At 38.6% G+C, this 26,047-nt stretch overlaps 1 protein-coding gene across 1 annotated transcript in view; it reads left to right on the top strand.

Annotated features, from left to right (window-relative positions):
• Window positions 1–17,493, top strand: part of frmd3 (FERM domain containing 3) — a 46,980-nt gene extending 29,487 nt beyond the window's left edge. Inside the window, exons 9-17 of the mRNA XM_041042439.1 lie at window positions 473–536; window positions 974–1,009; window positions 1,625–1,633; window positions 3,347–3,435; window positions 5,389–5,463; window positions 6,982–7,050; window positions 7,241–7,365; window positions 15,668–15,905; window positions 17,013–17,493. Coding sequence (XP_040898373.1) covers window positions 473–536; window positions 974–1,009; window positions 1,625–1,633; window positions 3,347–3,435; window positions 5,389–5,463; window positions 6,982–7,050; window positions 7,241–7,365; window positions 15,668–15,905; window positions 17,013–17,493 — 1,186 coding nt within the window. The remainder of the gene's footprint in view (window positions 1–472; window positions 537–973; window positions 1,010–1,624; window positions 1,634–3,346; window positions 3,436–5,388; window positions 5,464–6,981; window positions 7,051–7,240; window positions 7,366–15,667; window positions 15,906–17,012) is intronic.
• The last annotated feature ends 8,554 nt before the right edge of the window (window positions 17,494–26,047 follow it).

Below are 26,047 nucleotides of genomic sequence, written 5' to 3'. Positions count from 1 at the left end.
GCTGAACAAATCAGCTCAGCTCAAAACTAAAAATGTTTATTTTCTTAGTATCTGTTATTGATAGCCTGTAAAAATACATAGGACAACAAAATTTACTGTAAAAGTAATAGTATTCATTATTGGAGTGTTGCACTATTAGAAATGTTGTGTTGGTTAGATTGTTATTGCTCATTATTGTTTATGTTTGTGGGTACATCATCTAGCAAATATAATGGTCAAATAAAAGTAGTGGAGTACAAAAACATTATTTACTTCTTTGAAGTACAAATAACATAAAACGGAAGCTAAGTAAAGTACAAGCACCCAAAACTGTACTTATGGACAGCACAGTACAGAACAGTACTCTGACTAAATGCACTTAAATACATTTTTCTGAGAATCTGTACGAATGTAGACTAAGGTAAATAGTAAAAATTGCAGTTTACAGTACTGTTTGTCAAGGACACACTTATAACACTGTGGTCTTATGCAGGGTGGATGTCAGCAAGCTGAAGTTCGAAGGGAAAACCTTTTACGTCATTGGGATTCAGAAAGAGGTGAGTGCGATGTTATCCTGCATGCAGCTTCTCCTAAACAGGGTTAAAAATGAAGAACAAAATGTTTCCTCCATGATGATGATGAAATGTGTAGTCTTGTACTAAACTCGCCATCATCGTGCTGACCTCTAAGATCCCAACCTTTAACATCTGTGGAGTTAAGTACTTCTGGAAAAGAAGAGCTCGACTTCGATGCAGATGCACAGTTACTGTCTGTATTCATTTGGATTCAGTTTTGTGTTAGTGGCTGTTTTTGACCTCTAAGTGTACTAGACACCCTTTGTTGTCTTTCCTCCCTTCCTCCTTCCTTTCCTTTCCCCCCTGTATTCATCTGTGTAATGTTTACATCAGAAAAATGTGCTATGAAACTGTACTGTTTGTCTATGTAATCTGGTCCACCATCACACACACACTGTAAATGTGTGTCGCTGTTTCAGATCTCCTTAACAGGCAGGATTCACTGTAACAGGATGGTGGGTGTGTTGCGACTAACCTCCTCACTCGCATTATGTGTCAGCTGTGGCCCAAATACGAGACTCCTTCACTACACCCATGTTAGGACACAAACATCCTCTTTGACAACTATAAGCTGTATCACATCTCTCTTTGAAACTGATACAGGCAGAAAATACTGACTTAAACTACAGCTAGAACAGGTGTCTTGCATTTGGGACACATGTTTCATCTGTACGCTCTATGTCTGTCATCCAGTGTGGAGCTGTGGTAGATTCTGAGCAGCAGTTTTGGTGCATTATGTCTCACGTATGTGTATAAAACCTTCTATTTTGCAAGAACTACAGCTGATTGTGTCTCATATTGCTGTAAGGTGCCCACAGAAATACTTGGAAATGGTCATTGGTGTCGCTGAAGCCAGGTTGCTCTTTAATCTACCAATCAGCCAATCAATCAGTCAATCAGTCAATCAATCTCATAACTATTCTCGTCATTACAGAAGCTTAAACCAGCTCTCTCATCCCTGCTTAACTTGTGAGTCTGTCTGCCTGTTTGTCTGTCTGGCAACTCATGAATGGCTGAAGATGCAGTTTTATCTTTGTGTTTCTGTCTCTTCTCTCTGTGTGTAAACATAGTCATCACTGGTGAGTAAATGCAAGCCATAATAGTAGCACAACACATTGTTGTACTTAAATCCTCAATGTGATGCCTCTCCCTACAGTCCTGCCCTCACCTCCCTTTATAAACTGGAGGAACCCTTTTCACCTTTTACTGTGTTCATTATTTGACTTGTTTTGTTTGATTTCATTTTATACAAAAGCTATCTGCGTTACCATTTCATTGTATTTATCAGTTATTTAACTCATCTGTGCAGTTATTTTGAGTCTTTGTCAATGAAAATATTCTGTTCTATGGTTGAAATGCCAATCAGTATGCCTCTCCTGTCCTTCCCCACACCACATTATCAAAGTAAGCTTCACATGTCCATAAACAGTAGATTATGTGATATTATGATGCATAATCTATAACTCTGTCCATACCATGTATCTAATGTCAGCAGTTGTGTTGAGAAACATGTTGATTTCTTCTCTTTGACTGTGTGACTTCTTACACACTGTGTGGGCGCGCGAGTGTGTGTGTGTGTATCCTGAATATATTCACATCATTTCTTTGAATAAGATTTTTCACAGTATTTTAGTATTTTAATTTTGTATTGATGTGTAGCCTGTTTTAAGTCTCTTGCTGTATGACAGGTCACTGCATGATTTCACTCTTTGCCCTCACCTCTGTTATTTACCCTGGAACACATTAACTTTACTGTCCCGCTTTGAGCTGCGTTTGAGCTGAACAGCTCAGCAGTTTTTCTATCTTTTTCTCCAAGCCCCTGTTTGTTCAGTTACCTATTGATGCTTCAGGTTAGAAATAAATTTTAATGGTTCATTTACACCAGGGGATAGCAGAGTTATTGGAAAGAGGTATTGGAAACAAAAGATGGACGTTATTTCTGTAAATGCTCATGTTACTCCTAAATACCCTGAGTAACCCTATAGTGCATGTAAATGTATTTATTCAGAGTTTAGGGGCAGTTAAATCATAAAATCTCATGTTATTCTTTGAAAACACTTTGCGTGCAGCCAAAGTGGGACCACAGACTATTTGTTAATAATATTTTAACATGCAGTTCTAGTATTTTCACATGCCTGTGACCACACACACATGGCCACTGCAGCACATGTGTGTAAATGAAAACTACGTACCTAATACAACTGATGTGTGACACTGAGGGAGCTGAGCAACATAGCTGACTAAGAGGCTTTAGGAAGGGGATCAGTGCACAGCTGTGGGGTGAGGTTTTCTTGACCATTTCACTATTCAAGGTCAATTTTTTTCCTTTCTTTCTTTTTTTTAAAAATAAAATCTATAGGTATGGCACAATATGGTTGTTACTGTTTACAGTAACTCTCTCCAATGTTATTGATCGCACTATGTCCTCTCTCTCCCCCTCTGTCGCTCACCTCCTCCTCCTTGTTGTTGAGCAGCATTGATCTGGGATCTCATATTACCAGACATGCAGAACTGAGAACTAGATTTACAGGAATATATCCCTCCTCCTCCTAGTCCATAAAAACCCATGTTCTGCTAGCAGGCCATTTCTCTGCTGAACACTAAATCACTATATCTTGTCTTGTATCTTGCTAAGCTTACGGCTTTGGGTTTGTGGGTCAGCGTTTTGCACAGCTCCCTCTCATCATGTTCAGCATTTCTCTCCGTATTCACACATCTTTTGGCAATCTCATCGCTCAGCCTCACTGCCTTTCTTTCTTTCTCTCCCTGTGTCTTTGTCCCTTTCTGTGCAGAAGAAACTGGTGTTGACATTTCACACCTCGACCCCTGCAGCGTGTAAGCACTTATGGAAGTGCGGGGTGGAGAACCAGGCCTTTTACAAGTGGGTCTGACATGCATTTACACACTCACACACACAAACATACTCAGGGAACCATTTGAACTGGTCTTTAACACAGAGATTATTGAGACTGTACAGGATTATTCCACCAAAAAATTATGAAGATGATGAGATGAGCAATAAGATTCATCATCATTACAAGTATTTAAGATGGCACTGATCTAGTGGGTTGCAACAGTTCTTAAATATATTTATTTTGAATTTGTTTTCTCCCTATTGGGTCAGGGTTGATTTGCTTTCCTTCACGTTCCACTTTTATTTTTAGTACTTTGTCACTCTTTTAACCTTATTTTACTGCCTCACTGTGGCACTGCAACAACATGCTGCTGTCCTTCAGTGGGGAGCAGCTGATTGCTCCGAGGCCGTCGCTCTGATCTGTGGAGACTATTGACCCTGCTGGTGTGCCAAGAACGGAAACAAGCTTGGGGTGAAGGCGAAAGTGTGAGAATGGAGATTAAACTCTCCTTTGTCTGACATTTTGGGAAACACGAGGTTGAGAGAAAATAAATTGAATGACCTCTTTGCCTCAGTCAGGGTTCAGTGGGAATATCAGAAAAGCAATTTACTGATAGTTATACAACAGCAGAGGAAGTTGTCAGACTCATGATCATAATGCTTGTGTTGCTGCACAAAACAACATCCCTGAAGCGTCATGATACTTGAAGAATTCCTCCTTTCTGCATCAGATTACAACATGATAAATCCCAGTTTTCAAGCTGAACATAGCCTTGAGCATATGTGGTCTCTTGTGGTCTCTTGACTTTAAGGACTTCTCGTCCACATCGGCTTAAAAGCTGGCATTTAAAGTTTCTTTTTTTTATTAACAGCAGAGGAGAAGAAGTTGTGTGGGCGCAAAATGAGGAAAATAATGGAGCAAAGTATCATCCACCTGTTAGAGAACTGAGTACAAACTGCAAAGGAGGCAGTGTGAAGGAGGTGTTGAGCTGGATGAAAAGGACTGCTGGCTGTAAACAGCTGGTCAGATGTAAAGTGGAGAAGTCATGTTGACATGAAATGGAGGCTGCTTTGTGATTTCTTCATGGTGCCCTTCCTCCTCCAGACTGTCAGTCACTCTGAAGGTCTACCTCACTCTATTTATTGCATTCTTTCCAAGGCTCTTATTTTCTCATGGTCCTCACTCATACTTTCTTTTTAAACACATTTTAGTTTTGAAATATTTCCACAGGATTTTCCTTTGCTACTTTTGCTCTATCCTATTTTATCTATTGCAGTGGACCAATGTCCTCATTGATCATCTTGTTGAAACACATAAACATGTAAAAAAAAAAAAAAAAAATCTTACAGAGACATAGTGATGAAGTAATAAAAGCTTTCTCATAATAAGCCTGGCCTGTATAAGCCTGGATATTGACTTCTTAATGACAGCAGCTCATGTGTCTGTGAGAGTCGAATGCAGAGGGAGTGGATGTCATCTCGGATGTCAGACAAGCATCAGAGCCCCTTAATCAAATCAGAGTGAATTGAGTTTGTAAATGGCAGCCAAGCAGAGCTTTGAGAACATATGGCCTCCCTCTCACAAATACACACACACACACACACACACAAGCTAAGCAAAGGTGTGTGTCTGTATTCTGGCACCATCTCTACTGCTCTGGAGCCTGGTTTCACATGACAAATGATTCTGAACAAAGCACGAAGGTTTAACCTCGAGCATAAATGTTTAAATTTGTACACCTTGAAACACCTTCCTCTTCTGCCTTTTGAGAACATAGACTGTGCAGAGCAAGTCACTGCCAGCCACTGAAAGATTAAGCTGAGATGCGTTGTGGCGGGGGTTAAAGTTACAGCCACAAACAAATCCATAAAAATATTTTTACAGGAATGAACTGTTCAGTGTTTGTGCTTCAGATGCTTGGTGAAAATGAAGTTCTTTGTGCACATCTCTTTTTGTTTCTTCCTCCCTCTCTCTGACAGGTGCGCAAAGTCGAGTCAAATAAAGACAGTTTCTAGCAGTAACATCTTCTTCAAAGGCAGCAGGTTCAGATACAGGTGAGACACTATTCAAGTTAGTTTTCATGAGAGTGGATACATTTTTTATGTCCCAAACAAAATGACAGAAGTTTGACTGCTAAAGATGTGTGTTAAAGAAGCCTCAGCAGGATCTATATGTTTGAAGAGAGCTGGGAAACAAGGATGAAAAAGGAGAATGGCATGAGAGAAAGTTATGCTGAAATTCAACCAATGACAGTAAGAGAGGAAAGATACAGTCAAATTTAGCCACTTTATAGGCTTTAACTCACTCAAATTCACCTGCAGTCTATCAGCAGCTTAACCCTCACAGTTACATCCTACATGTTAGCGTTGATAGCATGATTTCATTTCAAGTAGCCTATTTGCTGTTAAGGTGTGCGTTTACCTTAAGCTTATCAACACACTGTAGATACTGACTCTCGTTTTTGTACCTCAGCACCTGCATCCTGCTCAGCATTGCTTTCTGTGATTTATAGACTCTAATATCACAGGAAAGCTTTTACATAAGTCTGTTATGGAAACCATGTTAGCCTCAATTCTCATCTCAAACAAAGCTCTTTTACCAGGCTTACACTTCAGTCTGCTCCATTTCATCAGCTTGCTAAGCATTTTGGCTTAAGGGTCAAGGATGAGTAACAGCATATGGTAGTGTTTGTTCTGAAGTATGGGAATTGGTCATTTGTGCAAATGCAAAATTGGAAAGAGAATTGTGGTCCACCAACTAAGGCAATTTTTGTAAAGCAGAGCAGATTTTTATTAAAATTGAGTTGGATCAGCTTCTTCAGTATGGATGTGACTGTCCCTTGAGCTGTCAAGTGAATGTCTACCACTCCAGATATTCTATTTCACCCTCTAATTTATGACCTAACCATCAATCTCACCAACAATAGGCTAATGGGTAGGATGGTGGCTGTTGGCCTGAAACAAAGTAGTTGGAGTCCAGAAACTCCACTCACCCAACAATCAGACTAATGGAGCTGCTGGCTGTGCTGGCAAGAACATGCCTGTTCAGCAGAAACAGTTCTGATTATGAACAACAAATGCAAAGACAATGTAAAATTATAGGTTCTTATTTTATGACAGCAACTACTGCAATTATCTGTTGCCCAATATCTCACAGACACACTTGTCTCAACATGCACCATCTATAATTAGTGACAGGGACACAATGAAAAACATCATCTAAAATGGGGGTTTGCTATCCTTTTCTTATTCATAATACTTTTTAAAGATTTTGCCCGTCAGATTTTATGGCACACATGGGTCTGTCACAAACCCTCAGTGTAAACCTCTTAAGACAGTATCAACCTGTCTCTGCAGCCAGTGGACCTCAAGTAGTTCTTCTAAAATGTGATTTAGAACAAGAGGAAATTTATTGTTTTATAGACTCGGTTGTGTGCACGGTAATGACCTGTCAGTGTTACTTGTTAGCTGCATCATGTTCCTTTGCTGCTGTTTAATGTATTTCTTATCTTCTGAAGCTCTTGAATTTTGAAAAATGCCAAATAAAAATGAACCTGTGTTTCTTCCTGCTAGCGGACGAGTAGCCAAGGAGGTCATTGAAGCCAGTTCTAAGATTCAGAGAGAGCCACCAGAGGTGCGCAGGTAAGGACAAGAGGCAAATCTCTCACAGTTGGAAAACAGTTTTTAAAAATTGCCTGATAATTTATTCACACAGTTTATTCTACTGAGGGATAATACCCCCCCAAAAAAACAAATTATGATCCTTTTATGGAGTTCAAAATTTGCAAGGAAAGATTGGTAAAATAGGCAACAAAGATGTTTGTCTTTTCAGAGCCCAGTTTGGTCAGAGTCGAAGTTTTAACTCACTGAGCCATAAAAACCTCATCATGAACATGGAGCCTCTGGTACCTGCACTGCCCTCCACCAACGAATATGAAGAGACAGCCACAGACAATGGTAGGATATTACTTACTCCACACACACACGCACACGCACACGCACACGCACGCACGCACACACACACACACACACACACACACACAAGAAGACACACATCCCATTCCCTCCTTGCCACAGACCTCTGGAAAGTCACATGGGGTCTCCCTTGTGTAGGAAGAAGCAAATGCACAACACTCAGACAGAGAGTGTTAATTGAGCAGCTGATGCTCCCATCCCTCCATCAGTCTTGTCTCCCTGGAGACACCAATCACAGCATGCTAAAAATACCCTTCCCATGATCCTCCCTGAGGAAACCACCATGCCTGTGTGTCCATGTGTCTGACTTGTGTGTGTTTTACAGAGGAAGATACACTGTGTGGCATCATGGAAACAGAGCCACAGACCCAGCTTGTGTTATCGTTAAGGAAAACTCAATTAGAAGTTATTTGTTTGGCTCCAAGGGGTCTGTCTCTGTTTACGCTCTTGTGTACTCATGCACGCATTAAAAAATATATATATATTCCTGTATATGGGTGTTTGTGAACATTCGGTGGTTGCATCATAAAAGTGAAAGTCAAGAACACCTGTGCGTAGCTGCATCAGCTGCAATTTAACAGTGAACCCTGTATGTAATATGTGTCTACATGTGGCGTATGCATAATCACTCTTCTCAATTATATTTTTTTCTGTTTTTAGCATTGTTTCAGGGCATTAGCACATCTTAATTAACTTAATTTAACTATTTAACACTAAGGGACTGTCATCCCTTTAGAGAATGTGCATGTAGTAATATAAACACATTTTCAGGACAAGGCTTAGGATATAAAAGAATGAGCTGACTTAGAACTTAGCAACATAGTGCATTAGGCAGTAATATTATTTAGATTAATCAGATAAAACAGATCAATTATATTTAATTTTCTGTTATTTCTCATGAAATTTCTAACTTCAGTTTCCTGGAAAGAAATCTGTAATTTGGTATAAAATACAGGCTACATTAGATTTTTAGATTACATATTAGTACAAATTTGTGCGTGCTCAGCAGACCTACTGCACACGAAATACTAAAAGACTCTAGAATCTAACCCATCAAATGATTGGAATTAATTAACTGGAAGTGTACCAATCAAACACTTTCGATTTTCCATGTAATTAGTACCATATTACCTGTTTTTTCCCAGAGAAATTTCTTAGTAAATTATTTTAAAATCTGGGACCTGCAAAATTAAGTATTATATAGTATATAGCAACGTCAGAAATGGGACTCAGGATGTGGCCACAGTGGTGAACTGTACAGTGAGGGTGGTTGCTCAGTGAAGTTATCCATCAGCTAGCCTGTTGACACCTGACTCACAGCTTAACGTGGATCAGTTCTCTCCCCATGAGAGGGTAGAATCAGTTTTTTTTCCCCCTCATGAAGTGACGTGGCTGAGAGAGCAACATTGCCCAGGAGAAAATCCAATGAAGCAGCACAGAAAAGTTGATATTTTAAGGCTTTTTCCCCAGGACACCACCTTCCCAGATTCGATTTACGCAGGCCAAAAAAGGTACTCACAACACTGTGGGTGTTCCTCTTGACATTTTTTGCATGTTATCATCATTTTTTGCTTTTTTGTCTAGGTTATTATTCCTGACACTCTCCACTGTGACCTATTATCTTAATGCAACATAAATCTTGTTGAGGAGAAGAAAGCAGGTAGGGAAGGGCAGGGGATAAGGTTACACAAGGCAGTACGAGAACCGGGATGGAGAGAGGGGAGGGAAAAGAGATAGAGAGAATATGAGAGAGGAGAAAACAGACTGTAGGGCTGAGAGAATGAACAAAGGTTAGGAAGGATGCAAGCCGAAAGGCTCTGTTTGGAAATAAGGATGTAAAGGGAGGGGAGGAGTGTGTGCACTAAAGCATAAAGGGAGGAACTGAGGCTGAATTTATGTAATAAATCGTATCACAGAGCGAATGAAGAAATGGAAGTTGTACACAAAGGTTAAAAAATTTAATTAAATTTAAGCTTAAATAAGATGTTAGTCATGATGATTATGAATACGGTATGTGGATGTTCTGCAAACAAAACACAAAACCTTAACCTATACTAGCTGGTGGAGCCCTGGAAGGAAAAGAAGAGAGTGACATTAATAGTGAAGGCATTTTAATATGAGCATATTACACTTTGTCCTACGAATGTTTCTCATTCACTTCTACTGAAGGCCAAATGATGGACAAAGTCAAGAATGCGTTTCCTGTTTCAGTGCTGTGGAGAAATCTTTATTCTAGTACGCTTCCTCATTATTTTTTAGTTCAGTATCACACAGCCACACTATACACTACTGGATCATTGTCATACAGGGTTTGTGATTGCTCTCATCAGTATGTATTTATTATCTTTATTTGTGTTACCATGTCCTTTTTAGAGGCTGATGTTGAATTTCCTGATGTTGCTTCTCATGCTGCACCTTAGCTCCTGAGTCAGGACATGTCCCTTTTGTCTTTCCCAAACATGGAGCCCTTCTTCTCCTATTACCTAACTCCCCTCCTTCACATCTTTTACACCCCTCCCTCATTCCACACCCTCCTCCACTCTCGCACATTGACCCCAGCTGTGCTATTTAGGCCTTCACACATGTACAGTACAATCATGCTATTGTGCCATCACTCTCTTCAAACTGTTGATGGACTTCTTCTCTCACGCCTCTCCTAACAGAATTTACGGTCATCCCCTCGCTTTCCCTGCCTTCCCTCTCCTGCTCTCTCTGTCTTTTTCTCATCTCCCCTCATCCCATTTAAAGGAAAATCAATTCTTACTTGGCTCAGCATCAAAGAGCTGCAGCAGTAACCATATCGGCTGTCTCAGTTTGTTAGTTTGGGAGGGACAGGAGGTAGTCATCAAATCATGGGCCTCGTGCACCACTGACAGGATATAGGCTGAGCAATGACACAAGATTCAATTTGAAAATGCCTTGTTTCCTACAGCATCTCCTACTCCCACTCTGTATATGCTATTCAGTAAAATAGAAAAGGGTTTAGTTGCTTATTATTTAAAAAATACTTGAACCATACAACTGTGGAGGAATAAAAACAAGCTACAGTTAAACAGGAAAAAAGTTGCTGATCTTACATTTCTCATTATCTTTTTTATGGCTTTGTCAGATTCTGCTGCAAAGACTACATTGTGTTTTGAACAATCAAAGGCCCAAGGCCAACCCAGAATTACCCAGATTTGAAAGATGACCACACAGATGGTCTGTAACCACCAAGTAAAAATCAGTATGTTTTGTGTTTATTTAATAGACGTTTTATAGACGTTCTGAATAGTCATGGAGCCGTTACAGAGATTGGCAAGACACAATGTATTGTACAAATAGGGATAATAACAGGCATAGGACTATTTTGTGAGTGTCTCCTCAAAGGCATTCATGGAGTTACTTCTGTTACTTCTGCTTACTTCTCTGCACAACATGCATGAAGTGGGTATGCCTTTCAGTAATTTCTGTGACCTTTTGAAACCATCAAACTGAGAAGCATGCCCAGCTCAAACTATGATTGGCCAGAGGAGAAAGTTTATTTCTCTCTGAAGCTCTCTTTTTTCATTTGTTGCATAAATAATACTGTGTTGTTATCCACATTTGAGTGGCTTGTCCTCCCTACAACAGCAGACTTTCACCCCACCTACAAGTTTGGCCTTTTGTAACAGCTGTAAGCATTTTTGTCTGTAGACATGGTTGGGCGAGTCGTCATACAAACTAGCTTACCCATACCTTTAAACAGTCAAATGCTGACTGTTATGAGAAGGCTGCTGCAAGGACTTTGGGATAAAGTGTTCTCAAGATGGTCTAGGATCACCGTCTATATTCAGAGCACTAATCTCAGCCATTAGAGGGGAAACAGGAAGCTGACCCAAGGACAGTGCTGACCTTGTTCTGTTTGTACAGCTTGTCTCCTTCTGATCCCCCCCCCCCCCCCCCCCCCCCAGCCTCCCACCCTCACCCAGCCCCACCCCACTCCCGTCTCACACACACACGTCATGTTTGGACTCACAGATGTTTCATGGGGTTTCAACTTCATTTTCGTGTCTCACACTCCCAATATCACTTCACACAACATGCCTGATGCAACAAGTGTTTTTCCTCAAGCAAACTACACTTAATGTGCTTGTAGTGTAACACTTGCCTGCCTGTAATCACAAATAATTGATTTTCTGAGTAAAAGAGAAATAAGTGTGTCTGTTAGAAGGGGATAAAGAAAGAGTTGACAAGAGGAAAAGAAAGTGATCCCAATCCCATCCTGGTTCAGGCCTGTCCCCTCTGTAATCAGAGTTAGATTAGCTGCTGCTGCATAGCCAGGACCATCTAGTTATATATAGAAACTTCAGCTTTGGGCCTGATCCTCCCCTAATGCCCCTCCACTCTTTGTTAAATTGCTGACATTCACAGTAGGGCCCACCATGTCTGTTCATCAGAGAGAGAGAATGTGTCTGGTGTACATCTCTCACCATCTCTCTCAGTATGTGTATGTATAGTCATGTGTGTGTTTGTGCACGTGTTTGTGTGTGTGTGTGTTCATATCCATCCCAGCCTCAGAGCTCAGCTGGCAACCCGGTCAGTCAGAGTGTGGGGGTCTTGCTGCAGACAGCTGGTCCAGGGTTTATCATCAGACTGAATGATGGAACTTCTTGAGCACAGAAACAGCAGTGATGTTGGAGGCAGCCTCATGCAGAGCGGTCTGGAGTTAGGAGTTAGCGACCGGCCAAATGTAGGCGACACCCGTAGCTGTGGGATCCGGGGCAGGGCAGGGGGACTTGGGCTGGACATGACACCCGAGAGAATGGAGGGTGAGAGGATGGAGGAGGGACAGGCCGGGCCTCTTGAAGTATTCCACCCAGGGGAGGCTACAGAGGAGCGGGCACCATCAATAATGGTAGCAGAGGCCTTGAGGTGCCAGGTGAAGATAACAACACGGCGTAGCCTGCATCTACGTATAGCCAATCACACGGCACGGGATGTTTACGTGCGACTGGTGGGACATGGGGCCTGCATCACTGGGACTAGTCCTGGACACCAAAGAAATACACTGGAACAAAGTAAGATGAAGTGGAAAAGACATGGTAGAAAAAAAAGACATTTGGTACAGTTTATTTTAGCCGTCAGTCCCTTAAAGTGCAAATATTGTTATATTTCTACAGTCAAACCAAGAGGTAAATGCTTGTTAAATGTGTGAGCTAGTTTAGCCTAGTTGTTGGGTTGCCAGGTCTGTTGTGGCAACCGCCTGGTACAAACTGTAAGTGTAATCTGTCAAACATCCTGAGACTCTCAAGAGACCTCTCCAGTGCATGCCTGTGTGTGTGTCTGAGTGTGCACCCATCTGGTTTAGTGGAGACAAATATCACAAATACTATGTGTGTTGAAGTATATATTTTTCTTTAAAAACTATTGAGCAGATAGTTTTTAAATAACCTTAATATCTACAGTATAATATAATGCCTTAGGATGCTATATTTTCTGTCTGGATGTGTAAAATACATAGAGAAAGGTGGTGAACAGATATGTAGTGAAACAGCAGACTGAAAGATTAAGGTAGGCATTTTAAATATTTCAGTGGTAGATTTGTGTGTTTGACTTGAGCACCACAGAAGAGAGCTGCTAAATTTCACGAGACCATTTATGAGGTGAAAAACTTGAAAAATCAGTATTAACAAAGGTGGGTTTAATAATAATGTCTGATTTCAAAAAAGTTTTGATAATATAACAATGATTTATCATATTTGAATGTGATTTTTATTTCATATCATTGATAATTTGATTTGCAGAAGGTTGGTAATTGCACATCCAGTACTACACCTAGAAATGTGTTTTTAGGAGTATGTATGCATTAAGACGGGAGCCTGAGGGTGGTACTTCACTCACTGGCTTCATTTTATAGTCCCCTTGTTGGTTCATCTCCACCTTGCTGAAGTGTCCTTGAATCTGACACTGAGCCTTCATCAGGATTAAGAGTGATGCTTTACATCTGATCCTGTTCATTCACTTGAAACTGATCAGGGAGGGCGAATCTAAGAGGTTGCTCCATGGCAGTGAGAGGTCTGCACAAGAGGAACACAACAAGGCACAAGAAGAGCTGAGTAAACAGAAAGTGCACTGAAAGACAACTCTATTCTTTCACACACGCACAGTCGTACAGATAAATATACTCCGTAGGTCTCTGGGTGTTGATGATGAGGTTACATGACTAAGATAAAGAAATCTGTCAACACTTGCATAACCTGGGAAAACCCTGTTCTATGTGTGCGTGTGCGTGTGTGTGTGTGTATGGTGGCCACACAGGAATCTAGCACTCTGTAGTGTGAATCACCTCTAAGGAGAGGCTTGCATCTGAGCTGACAGGACAGAAAGCACACAGCATCATAAATGGAAAAACATCAGAATAACTGTGTTGTATGTACGTGCTCTGTGTTCAGTTCACTGTGTGTTATGATTTTATTCCAGCCACACTCAGCCTGCGGCCGCTTTTGTCAAGAGCCTAATTGTTAAGGAGTTTTGCATTTTTGTATGAGTAGATTGTCTGAACTGGCAAAAGGCCAAAATAATATCAAATATTTTTTATCAGCCTCATAAGTTGGCATTTCACTTGCAAATTAAATTCAGTTAAGGAAACACATTAATGATCTTATAGTGGATCAGTTGCACAACACCAGTATCACCAGCATCATGCATCATATATCATATGTGCCATTTTTGTGAACTTGGAATATAATCTTTTTCATCGTAAAACAGCTAGTTTGACTCATCAAGCATGAGTCCATCATTCTGAGGAGAAAGATTCCTTTGAATCCTATTTTTTCTTTATGATAAATCCATATTTCATTGCAGTTCAGTTTTGCCCTGACTGTGCACTGCAAGAAGATGCCTGATAAATTCAGGCAATTACTGGCCAAGTCTGATGCAATGTTTTACTAAAGGTTGTTGAATATTTATGTCTGTTTTCATTACTCTATTTCCAGCTTCCTGACCTCTGTGTTGTTTTGCTTCTCTCGTTTTTCTTCCCAGTTTCTTAAATTTAATACCTTACCTCTTTTTCTCTCTCTGAGTTCACTCACTCATTGGCTTTTTGCTGACTGTTTCCATGGTAGCTGTCACCGCTCGCCCCTCAGGTTTTCCACTCTCTTGCTCCTTGGCTTGCTTTAATGTCTCTCAACTTGTATTTGAATGAATTGGCATGGTAACTGATTAGTCGGTTCGACCTTGAGTTTCTGTGGCTAGTTACATGTCTCTTTTGATAAATGGATCAAAGGAACATTGTGAGGGTATCAGGTTTGTGGCAAACAGACACCAACCTTACCAGTATATTTTCTATGATATTTCTCAGTCTTGTAAGAGGCTACACACTCAGAAATGTTAAATGCCAAATTTGTTGTTACTGTATGATTGCCAGTAACAGTGTGTGTGATCACGAGACAGAGTCTGGATTAGAGAGGTGTCGACAAGCTGAGGCATACGTCACTGGACATTTACCCCTCCCAGCTCCTGCTTAAGGCATAGCAGGAAGACAGCTGGGCTTATTTTTAACATTCACACATACAACAAACACATACACACACACACACTCTCGCACACTCACTTACAGATGCACATATTCGGATTCATCGTGTGCACTGAGGCATCAGTGATCTCTGAGAAACTCATCACTAAGTCAACACCTCAGAGTGAAGTACATCAACACACATACACACACACAGAGAACACACACACACAACCAAACTGCACAACCAGGCCATGACTCTTACACCGCAGTTTTTTTTATTTTAATTAAGCAATAAATTGAAATCAGCATGCATGAACACAGTTCAAACAGGATGATGAAGTTCATCACAGCCTGAACTGTATAACTCAAAGCTCACAGTTATTGTCCCCTGCCAGCATCCGTAGGCTAAACACAGTGATTAAAAGTGCCTTATGCACTTGGAGCAAAGACTACAAATATTTACTGAGGTACTGGGTATTTACTGACAATCAATAGATTGCTAATTTCTCATTTTCTTCTCATTCGTTTGTTTTATCAGTGTATCAGTGGATGGTGTCTGTGGGGGCTCCATCCTTAAGATGTAGAAGGGTGCCATCATGTGGCTAGTGTGTTCAATTGCAGCAAAGTCACACTTCAGTTGAGAACTTTTAACTCAAGCTGTGTAGCATCTTGTTTAAAAAGAAAGAAAAAATGAGACAGTGGTCATTTCATGTATACTGTAAACAGCCAAAAGTTAACTAGTTAACGGAAGTTACCCTTAAACTCAGTAAATAAATGTCTTTCTTTCTTGTCTTCTTCCCTCACCAGGTGTTGTTGCAGTGAAAGACTCAGTTCCCTTGTCTCCTCTGAAACCTTCAGCTACACCCACAGATACAGAGCAGCGAAGTACCGAAGGAGGACACTCCGCTTTGAACAACGACCTGCAGCCTCCCCGTATTTCCATGGAAACCTCAAATCTACGACCTCAAACGCCCAAAGCTGAAGATGAAGTGGAGGAAGATGACGAGGACAGCGGCGCACTCACCATTTCTGAGCTCGTCTACAGGTCCATAGAGTTTTATAACAAATTATTCTAAGCAGCTTCAGTCTAGTCAATCATTTTATCATAACAATACTTTATAGCTTCATTCAGATCATTGTTTTGATTTTCTGCATCACAACTGTTTAGGTTTACTACAACCACTCACATTGCATTGTTTTTATATGAAGCAGGCACCTGGTTTCAGTGAAAACACTCTAGATTAAAAACTCACTCTATGTTACCTTCCCAGAACCAAGCAGAAAACTGACAAAAAGAAAAGTTATCAACAAGCTGGTGAGCCGCACATTTCCTTTCAGGAGTTGGTGGAGATCAAAAATAGAGCTATAAGCATATTTATATTGATCCTACATTTGTCAGGTGGACAGAAACACTCGAAATAAATGATGCATTGGGATCTTTAGGATGTGTAAATAAGCCACAGTTTACAAACAAGTTTACATAAATGACATTATATAATATTTATATGGTTCTGGTGCAGCTATGATGGAACATTGAAGAAAAAAAAATCACCTATTTAATACATAAACCGTTCATGCCACCTCTCTGGAATTAGCAAACAGCCCTGTTGGAGCATGTATGAAATCACCACACCTAATGAACAGACAACACAAGCTGAAAGTTAAAAGAGATGTAGCAAAAAAGTAGCTTTTAACTCTTCATGTTTATCCAGTAGATTAACAAATTACCAGTTGTAGGTAACAGTGTAAGAGGCAGTAAAAGCACAGAACACTTCTGCTGTACTGCTGTCTGTACAAAACATACAAAAGATTCAACATAAATCCATTGTTTTCCTATGGTACAGTGCACTTGGCAGTCACTGTTTTTTGGAGTATGCTTTGGATTTTCAACACTTGCTCCTGACACTTTCAGCAGAATTGTTCCTCATGATACTTGGTTCCCAGGAGTGGTGTGTCCCAGATGTTTGGCCTGAAAGAGCTTGCCCTCCCTTGTAGCAACATGTAATTGTGTGATTGTTGCTTATGCACTGGAACTTTTGGTTGGTACAGGGAAACAAAATGTTCCTTCCTCTACTTTTATGTCCTTGTTCTTTCCTGCTTAAAATTTAATGATGTCTTTTCTTGAATATCTTCCCTCTCCCCTCCTCCCCAGCCCCTGTGCCAGTATGCTGCCCACCCCAGTCGACGACCGTCAGGGAGGCGTCGACTTGCTCTTCTCCTCCCCAGTCCAGAGCCCCGCCAGGCTGCTGAGGGAGCTCCATGCTGACCCTGACATCCAGGCGCAGCTGGAGGCTGAGAGGGAGCGAGACCGGGCCTACGAACGCAACCGACTGGCTGCGAGAAGTCGAATGGGTGGAGTGCTGACCAGCAGCCTGCGCCTGCTGTCATCCAATGAGCGAGTCAATGCATGTGTGCTGAGCGTGGCCCGTTTTGTTGCCGTGGTAATGGGCGTCCTGCTTGTCACTGTGCCCACACTGCTGCTACTCTTGGAGTCAGACATCGACGTGTCCTTCCTCCATGAGATCCGCCAGACGCCGGAGTTTGAGCAGTTTCACTACGAGTATTACTGCCCTTTTCGGCGCTGGATCCTGTGTAAGATCAGCATGGCCATGGAGAACCTCTGGTCAGACTAAAGAGGACAAGAAACAGAATGAAAAGGATAGAGTGAGAAGCCACTGTGGGGGAAAAAATATGCCTAAATGTCTGTCTTAACACGTAATTTAATCTTATATTCAGTCTTAACAACTGGTGTCTCTAGGCTGCCAATAGGATGAAATGATTTAACTTGTTTAAGAACAAGTCTACTTTATTTTATGAGCAGGTGCAATGCATCACTTATGAGGGCTCACAACATTGCAGTAGAATATTTTATTTAAAAGGGCCTCAGACTGTCAGGGTTCCCAGCATGAAGACGCCTCTTTGCACAACATTATTTTTGATCAAATTACACTGAAACAAGTAGATTTGTTTCACCTCTTGGGCAGCATGATTTACTGTCTTCAAGAAGAGAGATAAGGGAGAAATAAGATTGTAATCATAGTATGGAATTACTTGTTAAGATGACACTTTTGGCAGCAATGAACTGAAAAGAAAGAGGACAAGAAATATTGTGAGTGTTCAAGGAAGAACTCATGGAGGGAATAGATTCGTGAAAATCTAAAATGAGGGAGGTCATGAGCAGAAAAAAAACACAAAAAGAAGACAAGCAGTTGTTTTCGGTTTACTAGAAGTTTTAATGGTCTGTTCACTCCTGATGCTGACAAGTTGATGCAGAGACTTTTTGGTAAATATCACAAACCATTCTGATTGGTTTCTCATCCTCAGATCAGAGAGCCTGATTGGTTACAGAGCCTGTCAGTCATGATGGAGTGGGTGGGAACAGAGAGAGAGACGGATGATTGATTTGTCACTGAACGCAACAACAGCCACCGTCAGAGGTATATTATATATATTTAAAAACTACAGAGAATATTGATAATGAATACCAATCTTAAATAAGTTGTTTTTAATGTTTTGTACATTTTTATGTGATCCAGATCTTTCAGGAATTTTTCAGTCAGAGGATCTACTTTGATCTTATTTTGAAATTAAGAGTTTACAAAAGATTACAAAAAAAAAAAAAAAAAAAAAATCAAATTTATTCAAGTTTATCGGGGTGATGGGTGAAATTTAAGCTATTTTTTAAGACTACCGTCACTATTTGTTGACTCGGTAGCACCCTGGGTTTTTCCTACAGATGCTATAGCACAAATCTTTTACACAGACCACAGATTACAACTGTTTGAGATTATGTGATGTCATTTTGGAAACAGGAGGGTGGCATGAGAGAAACTTTAGTCTGTTCGTGATGATAAAACATATGTGTTTTGTTGAACTTCTAATTGTCTTCTGAACTAAATGTTAGATCACCGATTAAGGCTACTAGGCAGGAAAAGGTTACTTGTAAGTTAATGAGAAAAAGTCACTGCTTGGTAAATTTAACTGCGATTTTGGGCTTGAGGTGGGTCATTTGTTAGTGGATGGTGTGCTAGTTTGGGGGAGCTCTATATATGTTTCAGAAGGAATTGAAGAGACAGGATGGTACATTCAAAATGCCCAGAGGAACAAATGTGTAGGGACATAATACAGGATGGAGCAAGTGATGCATTTAATTGTCTAAATCTCTCATACAGGCTATTTTCTGTTGAAAAAAAATGTTGATCAGACAGGAGTGCAGTTGCAGATATTTAACCCACAAAGGCAGATCAGCATTTTAGTCACTAAATCAAATTAGGAATGATTTGTAGCCATTTGTAAGAAGAGCAGTGATAAGATTATGTTGGAGATCCAGTGTTTATCATTTAAATAACTGCAACTGTTGTACAACTGTACAACAGTTGTACAACATCTTTAAACAGAGGCAGTATTTTTTCATTTTAATGTCAGTGACCAACTCGACAGAGTTATCAGGACTTACAGATGGGGAAGATTTTTAAAAGTGAAGTTTGAGGAATGTGATTTTTAGTAGATACAGTATAAGACTGAGATCATGGACATCCACTGCTGACATGGCTGGGGTTCCCTAAAAGTCTAGAGACATGGATGAATAATATCAGGCTTAAACCAAGAAGGGAAAACACTGATTTAATTTAGTCTCTATTTGGTGCAGAAAAATAGAACATGGAATTAAATGTGAGTTTACTTCAGTGAGACTTCACACTAGGGGTTTATATGTGTCAAAATGTGTTGGCCTTTGTCATACAGTAAATAACTATGTATTTTGACACAAAATGAGGTCACAGTGTGAAACAAAACCAATAGTTAAACACTCACCTTATGATTTGACTCATCATTGGACTTAGGTTAAATTAGACTCCTGAAGCCTTGTAACGTTTGGGAATTCACGGCCCTCACAGTGTGATTGTTCAGCATACAGACCGTGCCTGTCAGTTATAGTATAGTGGCTCTGAATGGAGAGGACAACAGAAAGGTATAGTGATGAGAAATGACTTCTGATCAAATGAAAGTATATGTTGTTAAAAAAAAAAAAAATTCAAAGTTTGATGTGGATCAACTTCTCAGGAATGGGCATTAGCAGTTTATGTTTAAAATAACAAAAAAAAGAAAGAAAGAAAGAAAAAAATTGCATCTAATCACAGCATAAACCATATAGTTTATCCATAACATTCATATGTTCTCTATTATAAATATCCAAACACTGTATGTATTTATACCAAGTCTGAAGCCAGACATTAATATTGCTGCAGACTCTGTCCACTACATATATATCCACGTCATTCTGATAAAAATATTACCCAAAAAGTCTTTTCCTTTGAGCGCCAGTAATTGTAGTTTGGCCATCGTAGCTGAACTTCCTTACTGCTTAATGGCAAAGTGTGATGCCAATTTGCCAATTAATAGTTGGTACACTACTATCAAACAAACCTGATCTCTCTATCAAAGCTCCGTTTAGACTCTTATAAAGAACCGAACTAATGCTTTGAAGTTTATTTTCAGAAATCAGTCTCCATACTCTTTGTAGGTTGGCTGCTACAGAGGCCACTGCAATGCACATAACCATCCAAGCCCTCTCATTATACTCTATCCAATGTTGCTGTCTCATATTATCAGCTGTGTTGTCATGTAACTCTGTAGACTTTATGCATTAACAAGCTTTATGCATATAGAAAATATGCAGTAACAACAGAAACACTTATTTGAGACAAAGCATTTATTTTCCTACGACAGTACATGCACTGAGTTTCAATGCTGAAACCAAGCAAAGGGCCAAACCACTATGATGACGATGTTTTAATTTAACATCGCAGACTCTGAGGTAAGAACAGCTTCACTGTAGTGGAAGAGGTTGATCTGTATGCACTGCTAAATGATCACCATCATCTCATGACTACTAACAGAGGGGGATATGATCATGAACCATCATCCTGTCTTCATGTGTAACTGTTGCTCCTCCAGTACATGCACCAAAATGCTCGAGCAATTCATTGTACATTTAAAATAAGACTCTGTAAAGGCTTCATGTATACAGCTGTACAGATGTAGTTTGGTCCTGGCTTTGGTCCTTTATTTCTGTGCTTCGTCCTCCTCTTACTAACCCGGGAATCTCTCACTCGGCTCCTTTTAATTACCTCTCAATGCAAATTGCATGCCCTCATCTGTAAATACCGTGTTTATAGTTGTGGCAAAAAAAAGAAACCCAGTCTGGGTAAAGATTTCCTTAATTTCTACCCTCCGTGTGTCTTGTCCGTGTAAAGCGATCTAGATGTAGGCTTGGCTGTCTTGACCATCTTTAGATCAATGCATGTTCTCTGTGTTTTTACCAAGAGGAAGAAGAAGATGAGAGTTTGAGACATTAAAGGCTTTTCTCTCAATCAAAATCAGGCTTTGGTAATCTCAGCAGTTTTGTTACCACATTAAAAAAACCAAAACATGCCATTCAGTGTGTTTTGGGCTTCATTTTAATCATTGACTTGACAAGACCAACAAGTTTCTAGGATTTTCCAGGATTTTATCTCAGTTACATTATGTCTCAGAACAAAAAGTCAGACGTCTCTATAAGGCTGCTTGGACAAGAGAATTTTATCATCAATATTTGACTAGTTAGCTTCATTGTGCTTTTGCTGTGTGTGTGTGTAAATCATTAAAGCCAGATGCTAAGTGCTGATGCTAACACCTAACCTCATTGCAAACGGAGCATGCTTTTAACTGGATCAGTTGTTCAGTTTTTAAGAAGTTTAAAAACACCCAGCAGAGTGAATGGGAAGTAAAACTACACCTCAACTCATTGCAAACAACAAAAGGCCTTTCAGTTCTGTGATAAAACAGATCTTTGGCTCCATGACACTGTAGCATTATATTAGTTTGTAGCTCACTTATCAATAGCAGCCTTTATGAGTTTAAAAGGGAATTTAACCCCTTTGAAATTTAGCTCTTGTTTTGAGCTGCTGAACTTCTAGTTCCCGTGTTTTACAAACAGCATATAGATGGACAGAGAGAAAAACTTTTGTTGCCTGTATGAACATAAAACTGTGATAAGAACATCATCAAGATCACACACTAGTTGATGTCACGTCTGAGGTATTACTTAATCCAAATTCACAAGTTCCTGACATGAGTCAAGTATTTACAAACCTTAAATTTAATTACCTACCTTTAATTATCTGTAAAAAATAAAACTGATTTAAAGACAACCAACAACTGGAATTCAACTACTGAAACTACTACACAAATACTGCTTTTAATTTATTTATTTAAGATTTTAAATATTTGAACTCAGGTCTACTATATGCAAATCTATTGGACATCACATGGTATAAGAGGAAAATAAACAGTTGTTTGTAAATTATTTCAGTGTTATGTGGGCATGTACAGTAGCAGATTCTTTTGCACGGTCACTTTGTTGTTTTGATTGTTAGTCATACTGATTTTGTTGTTTTATTGGTTAGTCTGATTGTTTTTTTTTTGTTTGTTCTTCTTTTTTTGTCATTCAGTCTCTTTTAATAAGAAACTCTGGGAGATTTAAGTTAAGAAGAATCAGAAAAAAGAAAAAAAAATCCCTAAGTAATGACACCCTTTCTTCTGGGACAACCAAGCCTTATGAACTTTGTGAAGTGAAAATTTTGAATGTTTGTATGTTATAAAAGAAATCATGGATTGTTTTATATGTTAATACTGCCACAATAAAGCTCCCTAATGAATATATATTGAAATATGGTGCCTAATGTGTGAATTAATTTACTTTCACTAATTTTTTACCTATTTTGAAGCCTTACTATACTATGACCACTTTTATGACATTTTGAGGCCATACTAAAGTATGACTTTTTTGGCCAATTTTGAAGCCTTACTATACTATGACCACTTTTATGACATTTTGAGGCCATACTAAAGTATGACTTTTTTTGACCTATTTTGAAGCCTTACTATACTATGACCATTTTTATAACATTTTGAGGCCATACTAAAGTATAACTTTTTGGGCCAATTTTGAAGCCTTACTATACTATGACGTTCTTTTGGCATATTTTCAGGCCATACTAAAGTATGACTTTTTGAAACCTTACTATACTATGACCTTTTTTGGTCTATTTTGAGGCCATACTAAAGTAAAACTTTTCGTGGCCTATTTTGAAGCTTTACAATACTATAACGTTTTTTGGCATATTTTCAGGCCATACTAAAGTATGACTTTTTTTGGCCTATTTTGAAGCCTTACTATCAGGGGCGGGCTGGGGTTGAAATTCAGCCCGGGAGCTTGGTTTGGAGAGTAGCCGCCAAGCCCAGCTGATGCTTTAGCAAAGAGCTAACTGCAAGTGCCTGTCCATGAATCTGTTGCTCAACGTAACCATGACCTAATTTATGTAAGAATTTTAAGCTTGTGAATTTTTTTGTGCCACAACCGTTTAATTGTCTCACTAAAATCCAACTTTTTTTGGCATATTTTGACGCCTTATGGCCGTGTGACATATTTTATACCATTTTGAGGTCATTCTAAAATCAAACTTTTTTAGGCATATTTTGACGCCTTATGGCCGTATGATGTTTTTTGTGACATTTTGAGATCTTACAAAAATTTGGCTTTTTTTGTCATTTTTTGACGCCTTACTATAATATGACGTTTTTTTATGACATTTTGAGGTGTTACAAAAATTTGACTTTTTTTGTCATTTTTTGACGCCTTACTATAATATGACGTTTTTTATGACATTTTGAGGTCTTACAAAAATTTGACTTTTTTGGTCATTTTTTGACGCCTTACGGCCGTATGACATTTTTTGTGACGTTTTGAGGTCTTACAAAAATTTGACTTTTTTTGTCATTTTTTGACGCCTTACTATAGTATGACGTTTTTTTATGACATTTTGAGTCAAAAAGAATTTTGACTTTTTTTGGTCGATTTTGACGCCTTACTATAGTATGACGTTTTTTATGACATTTTGAGGTCAAAAAAATTTTTGACTTTTTTTGGCCGATTTTGACGACATACTATAGTATGACCTTTTTTATGACATTTTGAGGTCAAAATTTTTTTTGCCTTTTTTTGGCCGATTTTGATGCTTTACTATAGTATGACGTTTTTTATGACATTTTGAGGTCAAATTTTTTTTTTGCCTTTTTTTGGCCAATTTTGACGCTTTACTATAGTATGACGTTTTTTATGACATTTTGAGGTCAAAATTTTTTTTGACTTTTTTTGGTCGATTTTGACGCCTTACTATAGTATGACGTTTTTTATGACATTTTGAGGTCAAAATTTTTTTGGACTTTTTTTGGTAGATTTTGACGCCTTACTATAGTATGACGTTTTTTATGACATTTTGAGGTCAAAATTTTTTTGGACTTTTTTTGGTAGATTTTGACACCTTACTATAATATGACGTTTTTTATGACATTTTGAGGTCAAAATTTTTTTGGACTTTTTTTGGCCGATTTTGACGCCTTAGTATAGTATGACGTTTTTTATGACATTTTGAGGTTAAAAAAATTTTTGACTTTTTTTGGCCGATTTTGACGACATACTATAGTATGACCTTTTTTATGACATTTAGAGGTCAAATTTTTTTTCGACTTTTTTTGGCCGATTTTGACGACATACTATAGTATGACGTTTTTTATGACATTTTGAGGTCAAAAAAAATTTGGACCTTTTTTGGTCGATTTTGACGCCTTACTATAGTATGACGTTTTTTATGACATTTTGAGGTCAAAAAAAATTTTGACTTTTTTTGGCCGATTTTGACGACATACTATAGTATGACGTTTTTTATGACATTTTGAGGTTAAAAAAATTTTGACTTTTTTTGGCCGATTTTGACGACATACTATACTATGACGTTTTTATGACATTTTGAGGTCAAAATTTTTTTGGACTTTTTTTGGTCGATTTTGACGCCTTACTATAGTATGACGTTTTTTATGACATTTTGAGGTCAAAATTTTTTTGGACTTTTTTGGGCCGATTTTGACGCCTTAGTATAGTATGACGTTTTTTATGACATTTTGAGATTAAAAAATTTTTTGACTTTTTTTGGCCGATTTTGACGACATACTATAGTATGACGTTTTTTATGACATTTTGAGGTCAAAATTTTTTTGGACTTTTTTTGGCCGATTTTGACGACATACTATAGTATGACGTTTTTTATGACATTTTGAGGTCAAATTTTTTTTGGACTTTTTTTGGCCGATTTTGACGACATACTATAGTATGACGTTTTTTATGACATTTTGAGGTTAAAAAAATTTTGACTTTTTTTGGCCGATTTTGACGACATACTATACTATGACGTTTTTATGACATTTTGAGGTCAAAATTTTTTTGGACTTTTTTTGGTCGATTTTGACGCCTTACTATAGTATGACGTTTTTTATGACATTTTGAGGTCAAAATTTTTTTGGACTTTTTTGGGCCGATTTTGACGCCTTAGTATAGTATGACGTTTTTTATGACATTTTGAGATTAAAAAATTTTTTGACTTTTTTTGGCCGATTTTGACGACATACTATAGTATGACGTTTTTTATGACATTTTGAGGTCAAAATTTTTTTGGACTTTTTTTGGCCGATTTTGACGACATACTATAGTATGACGTTTTTTATGACATTTTGAGGTCAAATTTTTTTTGGACTTTTTTTGGCCGATTTTGACGACATACTATAGTATGACGTTTTTTATGACATTTTGAGGTCAAAAAATTTTTTGACTTTTTTTGGCCGATTTTGACGACATACTATAGTATGACGTTTTTTATGACATTTTGAGGTCAAAATTTTTTTTGACTTTTTTTGGCCGATTTTGACGCCTTACTATACTATGACGTTTTTTTATGACATTTTGAGGTCAAAAAAAATTTTGACTTTTTTTGGCCGATTTTGACGCCTTAGTATAGTATGACGTTTTTTATGACATTTTGAGGTTAAAAAATTTTTTGACTTTTTTTGGCCGATTTTGACGACATACTATAGTATGACGTTTTTTATGACATTTTGAGGTCAAAAAATATTTTGACTTTTTTTGGCCGATTTTGACGCCTTACTATAGTATGACATTTTTTATGACATTTTGAGGTTAAAAAAAATGTTGACTTTTTTTGGCCGATTTTGACGACATACTATAGTATGACGTTTTTTATGACATTTTGAGGTCAAAAAAAATTTGGACCTTTTTTGGTCGATTTTGACGCCTTA

The sequence above is a fragment of the Toxotes jaculatrix genome, chromosome 7, assembly GCF_017976425.1.
Source record: "Toxotes jaculatrix isolate fToxJac2 chromosome 7, fToxJac2.pri, whole genome shotgun sequence".
NCBI classification, from domain to species: Eukaryota; Metazoa; Chordata; class Actinopteri; family Toxotidae; genus Toxotes; species Toxotes jaculatrix.
This window is presented reverse-complemented; position numbering and strand designations above follow the sequence as displayed.